The 6,399-nt window shown below is 53.2% G+C and overlaps 1 protein-coding gene across 1 annotated transcript; it reads right to left on the minus strand.

Annotated features, from left to right (window-relative positions):
• Positions 1–6,293, minus strand: LOC136305722 (6-phosphogluconolactonase-like). Its single transcript, XM_066209033.1, has 5 exons — positions 6,004–6,293; positions 5,199–5,306; positions 3,970–4,071; positions 2,218–2,358; positions 1–1,267 (listed from the first exon to the last, which is right to left on the minus strand). The coding sequence occupies exons 1-5, from the start codon at positions 6,271–6,273 to the stop codon at positions 1,142–1,144; spliced, it is 747 nt and encodes a 248-aa protein (XP_066065130.1). The 5' UTR covers positions 6,274–6,293; the 3' UTR covers positions 1–1,141.
• Positions 6,294–6,399: the final 106 nt, after the last annotated feature.

The raw sequence follows: 6,399 nt of genomic DNA on the forward strand, positions 1-6,399 counted from the left end.
TCAGCCAAAGCACCGCTTTTATTCCCAAACTTCCCTTTGCTCTGAGGCCGGTCCCGGAATTCCCGAGGGTTTTCCCACGGGAATGTTCCGGTTTGGAATTTCAGCCCCAGTTTCGGGGCTTTGGGGCCCGTTTCCATCCCGGTTTTTCCTCTCCCAGCCCCGCTGGTGATTCCAGAAATTTTAATTTTTATTATTTCCATGATTTTTGGGGTTTTTTTTTTTGGTCCCGGGATTTCAAGGATTTCCTGGCGATTCCCAGCTCTGATCCCCAAAAAAAAAAAAAAAAAAAAATCCAGCTAAAAATTCCCAAAAATCCGGCCAAGAATTCCCAGAGAAAAGAACCCAAAATTAAAAAAAAAAAATCCAATCAAAAATTCCAAAAAAAAAAAAAAATTCCAGTAAAAAAAATCTCCAAATTCCAATCAAGAATTCCCAACTAAAGAATCAAAAATATTCCAAAAAATCCAGTTAAAAAAATTCCCCAAAAAATCTCCAAAATCCCAGGGAGGAAAAAAAACAAAAAAAAAATCAAAAAAATTTTTAAAGAATATTCCAAAAATTCCCAAAAAACCCCAAAACCCGCCAAAATATTCCCAAAAAAAGATTCCAAAAATCCCGAGGGAATGCCCAGTTCCGGGAGCGGTTTGCCCATGGAAAATTTTCACTTCCTGGGATCTTTTTTTCCATGAAAATTCCCAATTCCTGGAGTGGTTTTTCTAAAATCCCAAGTAATTCCCCATTGGAATTCTCAATCCCTGGAATGTTTTTCCATGAAAATCCCTCAATTCCTGGGATATTTTTCACCGGATTTTTTTCCATTCCCAGGACTTCTTTTTTTTTTTTCCCCTGGGAATTCTCAGCTGTAAAATCCCAAATAATTCCCCATTGGAATTTTCATTTCTCGGAATGTTCTTCCATGGAAATTCTCAATTCCTGGGATTTTTTTTTTTCCCCACTCCCAGGATATTTTTCCCTGGAAATTCCAGCTCTAAACTCTTCCGTCATTTCCCAACTCCCGGGATGTTTCTCAGGGGAATTTTTCCATTCCCAAGACATTTTTCCCACGGAATTCCTCCATTCCCAGGACACTTTTCCAAGGGAATTTTTCCACTCCCGGGGGTGGATTTTTCCCGGGAATCCCTCAGTTTCCCGGGGAATTCCGGAGGCGCCCGGCCGCGGCCGCGTCCAGCAGCCAGCGCAGGCGGCCGGAGCGCGGCCGGACTCGGGCGGCCGGCAGCGGACACGGCTCCTCGTCCTCCAGGATCCGCTGGAAAGGACACGGAGAACCGGGATTCAAGCCCAAAATCTGGGATTGGACACCAAAATCCCGGGATTTCACCCCAAAAACTCGGGATTTCACCCCAAAACTCTGGGATTTCATCCCAAAATCCCGGGATTTCACCCCAAAATCCTGGGATTTCACCCCAAAATCCCGGAATTTCACCCCAAAAACCCGGGATTGGACACCAAAATCCCGGGATTCCACCCCAAAAACTCTGGGATTTCACCCCAAAATCCCGGGATTTCACCCCAAAATCCAGGAATTAACTCCAAAATCCTGAGATTTCACCCCAAAAACCGGAGATTTATCCCCAAAATCCCGCGATTTAATCCCATAAATCACTCCCAGAACCCCAAAATCCCAGGAACTGACTCCAAAATCGCAGATTTGGTCCCAAAAGTTCAGGAATTTACCCCAAAATCCTGAGATTTCACCCCAAAATCCTGGGAATTAAGCCCAAAAATTCGGGACTGAACCCGAAAATCCTGGGATTTATCCCCAAAATCCAGGATTTCACCCCAAAATCTGGGAATTAACCCCCAAAACCCAGGATTTCACCGCCAAATCCCGGGATTTGATCCCATAAATCAGCCCCAGAACCCCCAAATGCCGGGATTTGACCCCAAAATCCAGGAATTAACCCCCAAATGCCGGGATTTGACCCCAAAATCCAGGAATTAACCCCCAAATGCCAGGATTTGATCCCATAAATCCAGGAATTAACCCCCAAATGCCGGGATTTGACCCCAAAATCCAGGAGTTCACCCCCAAATGCCGGGATTTGACCCCAAAATCCAGGAATTAACCCCCAAATGCCGGGATTTGACCCCAAAATCCAGGAATTAACCCCCAAATGCCGGGATTTGACCCCAAAATCCAGGAGTTCACCCCCAAATGCCGGGATTTGACCCCGATTCCCGGATTTTCCCCCAGACCTTGATGACGGGGGCCTTGGAGTCCCCCGAGGCCACGAGCAGGACGGACGCGGCCGAGTTGAGCAGCGGCAGCGTCATCGTCACCCGCTGCGCCGGCGGCTTCGGCGAGTCCACGATGGCGGCAACCAGGGAATTCTGCTCCTGGGAAAAGAGGGAGAACCGGGAAAACGGGGCTTACAGTGGGGAAAACCACGGGGGAAAATCCCGGGGAAAATCCCGGGGAAAATCCCGGGGAAAATCCAGGGGAAAATAACAGGGAAAATACAGGGGAAAAATGATGGGGAAAATGACGGGAAAAATCCAGGGGGAAAAAAAGGGAAAAATCCAGGAGAAAATGACAGGAAAAATCCAGGGGAAAACGGGGAAAAATCCAGGGGAAAACAGGGAAAAATCCAGGGGAAAAATGATGGAAAAACCCAGGGGAAAAAAAGGGGAAAAATAACGGGGAAAATCCAGGGAAAATGGGGAAAATGCAGGTGAAAAAAGGGGGAAAACGACAGGAAAAATCCAGGGGAAAATAATGGGAAAAATCCCGGGGAAAATAATGGGAAAAATCCCGGGGGAAAATGGGGAAAAATCCAGAGGAAAAAAAGGGGAAAAATCCAGGGGAAAATGGGGAAAAATCCCGGGGAAAATGGGGAAAAATCCAGGGGAAAATGGGGAAAAATCCCGGGGAAAATGGGGAAAAATCCAGGGGAAAAAAAGGGGAAAAATAACGGGGAAAATCCAGGGGAAAAAAAGGGAAAATTCCAGGGGAAAATAACAGGGAAAATGGGGAAAAATCCAGGGAAAAAAATAACGGGGAAATAGGGAAAGATAAAGGGGGAAATGAGGAAAATAGAGAGGAAAAATAATGGGAAAAAATAACAGGAAAAAACAAGGGAAAAAAACGGGAAAAATGAGGAAAATGAGGAAAACAATGGGGAAAATGGGGAAAATAATGGGGAAAATGGGGAAAATAATGGGAAAAATGGGGAAAATAATGGGGAAAATGGAGAAAGTAATGGGAACATTGGGAAAGACAAAGGGGGAAAACGAGGAAAACAGAGAGCAAAGATGGGAAAAAAATGGGAAAAATAATAGGAAAAAAAGGAAAAAAAATGGGAAAAAATGAGGAAAATGGGGAAAACAATGGGGAAAATGTGGAAAATAATGGGAAAAATGGGGAAAATAATGGGGAAAATGGTGAAAACAATGGGAAAAATGGGGAAAACAAGGGAGAAAATGAGGAAAATAGAGAGGAAAATTGGGGAAAATAATGGGAAAAAAAGGAAAAAAACCGGGGAAATGAGAAAAATGGGGAAAACAATGGGAAAAATGGGGAAAATAATGGGAAAAATGGGAAAGACAAAGGGGGAAAATGAGGAAAATAGAGGAAAAATGGGGAAAATAATGGGAAAAAAAGGAAAAAAACCGGGGAAATGAGAAAAATGGGGAAAACAATGGGAAAAATGGGGAAAATAATGGGAAAAATGGGGAAAATAATGGGAAAAGTGGGAAAGACAAAGGGGGAAAACGAGGAAAATAGAGAGGAAAAATGGGAAAAAAATGGGAAAAGTAATAGGAAAAAAAGGAACAAAATGGGAAAAAATGAGGAAAATGGGGAAAACAATGGGAAAATTGGGGAAAACAATGGGGAAAAAAGGAAAAACCCCGGGAAAAATGAGGAAAACATCGGGGAAAAGGGGGAAACAAGGGGCAGGGGCGAAGGGGCGGGGAGAGCGGCAGGCCGGGCGCGGGGCGGGGCGTGACCTGGAGCAGGGCGTGTCCCGGGAACAGCGAGCAGGTGTGACCGTCCGGCCCCACGCCCAGCAGCAGCAGGTGGAACCGCGGCAGCGCCGGGCCCGGGAACGCCTGCGGACCAGTGCGGACCAGTATGGACCAGTATGGACCAGTGAATGATCCCAGTTCTCCCCAGGCCCTCCCAGTCCATCCCAGTCCCTCCCAGTCCCCCCCAGTCCCTCCCAGTTTGCCCAAGTCCCTCCCAGTTCCCATTACCCCATTCCCAGTCCCGCTCAGTTTGCCCAGTTCCCCCAGTCTGTCCCAGTTCCCTCCCAGTTTGCCCTCCCAGCAACTCTCAGTGTTCCCAGTTTGCCCTCCCAGTGTTCCCAGTCTCTCCCAGTGTCTCCCAGTGTCTCCCAGTATCCCCAGTACCGACCGCAGTCTCTCCCAGTGTCTCCCAGTGTTCCCAGTTTGCCCTCCCAGTGTCTCCCAGTGTTCCCAGTTTGCCCTCCCAGTGTCTCCCAGTGTTCCCAGTTTGCCCTCCCAGTGTCTCCCAGTGTTCCCAGTTTGCCCTCCCAGTGTTCCCAGTATCCCCAGTACCGAGCGCAGTCTCTCCCAGTGTCTCCCAGTCTCTCCCAGTGTTCCCAGTCTCTCCCAGTGTTCCCAGTTTGCCCTCCCAGTGTTCCCAGTTTGCCCTCCCAGTGTTCCCAGTATCCCCAGTACCGAGCGCAGTCTCTCCCAGTGTTCCCAGTGTCTCCCAGTGCTCCCAGTTTGCCCTCCCAGTGTCTCCCAGTGTCTCCCAGTGTTCCCAGTTTGCCCTCCCAGTGTTCCCAGTATCCCCAGTACCGAGCGCAGTCTCTCCCAGTGCTCCCAGTTTGCCCTCCCAGTGTACCCAGTCTCTCCCAGTGCTCCCAGTTTGCCCTCCCAGTGTTCCCAGTATCCCCAGTACCGAGCGCAGTCTCTCCCAGCGTTCCCAGTTTGCCCTCCCAGTGTTCCCAGTGTCTCCCAGTGCTCCCAGTTTGCCCTCCCAGTGTTCCCAGTATCCCCAGTACCGAGCGCAGTCTCTCCCAGTGTTCCCAGTTTGCCCTCCCAGTGTTCCCAGTTTGCCCTCCCAGTGTTCCCAGTCTCTCCCAGTGTTCCCAGTTTGCCCTCCCAGTGTTCCCAGTCTCTCCCAGTGTTCCCAGTTTGCCCTCCCAGTGTTCCCAGTCTCTCCCAGCGTTCCCAGTTTGCCCTCCCAGTGTTCCCAGTATCCCCAGTACCGAGCGCAGTCTCTCCTCGTAGTCGGCGGCGGCGGCGGCCGGAGCGAGGCCGGAGGCCACGCCCACAACACGGGGACCGGGCGGGGAGAGCTGGGACAGCACCTGAGACTGGGAACGGACTGGGCCTTACTGGGAGCACTGGGAATGGGGGACAGGGCCTTACTGGGAGCACTGGGAACGGACTGGGCCTTACTGGGAGCACTGGGAACGGACTGGGCCTTACTGGGAGCACTGGGAACGGACTGGGCCTTACTGGGAGCACTGGGAACGGACTGGGCCTTACTGGGAGCACTGGGAACGGGATAGGGCCTTACTGGGAGCACTGGGAATGGGGGACAGGGCCTTACTGGGAGCACTGGGAACGGACTGGGCCTTACTGGGAGCACTGGGAACGGACTGGGCCTTACTGGGAGCACTGGGAACGGACTGGGCCTTACTGGGAGCACTGGGAACGGGATAGGGCCTTACTGGGAGCACTGGGAACGGGACAGGGCCTTACTGGGAGCACTGGGAGCAGCTGAGGGGAAGGGGGAAGGGGCCGGGAGGGAACCGGGCGGACCCGGGCGGACCCGGGCGGACCCGGGCGGAACCGGGGGGAACCGGCGGAACCGGGCGGACCCGGGCGGAACCGGGGGAACCGGGCGGAACCGGGCGGAACCGGGCGGACCCGGGCGGACCCGGGGGAACCGGGCGGAACCGGGCGGAACCGGGCGGACCCGGGCGGAACCGGGCGGAACCGGGGGAACCGGGCGGACCCGGGCGGACCCGGGCGGACCCGGGCGCAGCCCGCGGCCGCCCCCCTCACCCGGTAGGCGCCCTCGGTGCTCTCGGGGTGCTCGAGCGGCACCAGGCGCTCGTCGCAGAACGCCACCAGCCAGCGCGAGGGGTCGGCGGCGGGCACGGCGCTGAGGGCGGCCGGCAGCTCCCGCGCCAACATGGCCACCAGCGAACCCCCGGACAGCCCCAGCGTGAAGCGGCCGCCGCTCGCCACCGCCTCGGCCGCCGCTTCGGTCACCGAGCGCGCAAGGGCCGCGCCCAGCTCGGCCTGGGACGGGAACACCGACACGGCCGCCATGACGGCGGCGCCCAGGGAAGGAGGAGGAGGAAGAGGAAGTGACGTCAGCAGCGCGACGCGTTGCCGGGCGTGTAAAGGCACGGCGGCGGCTCGACCGGAAGTGCGTCAGAGAGCGCCGCGTCGCTC

Source organism: Chamaea fasciata, unplaced genomic scaffold (genome assembly GCF_029207755.1).
Source record: "Chamaea fasciata isolate MVZ Bird 193981 ecotype frontalis unplaced genomic scaffold, bChaFas1.0.hap1 SCAF_602, whole genome shotgun sequence".
In the NCBI taxonomy this organism is placed as follows: domain Eukaryota; kingdom Metazoa; phylum Chordata; class Aves; order Passeriformes; family Sylviidae; genus Chamaea; species Chamaea fasciata.

Bases quoted from the DNA above. Each gene is read 5' to 3' on its own strand.
- LOC136305722 (XM_066209033.1), bottom strand. From the start codon at position 6,273: ATGGCGGCCGTGTCGGTGTTCCCGTCCCAGGCCGAGCTGGGCGCGGCC. The intron at 2,359-3,969 runs GTCACGCCCCGC...CTCTTTTCCCAG, and splicing joins CGGGACACGCCCTGCTCCAG to GAGCAGAATTCCCTGGTTGC. The intron at 1,268-2,217 runs GTCTGGGGGAAA...TGTCCTTTCCAG, and splicing joins CCAAGGCCCCCGTCATCAAG to CGGATCCTGGAGGACGAGGA.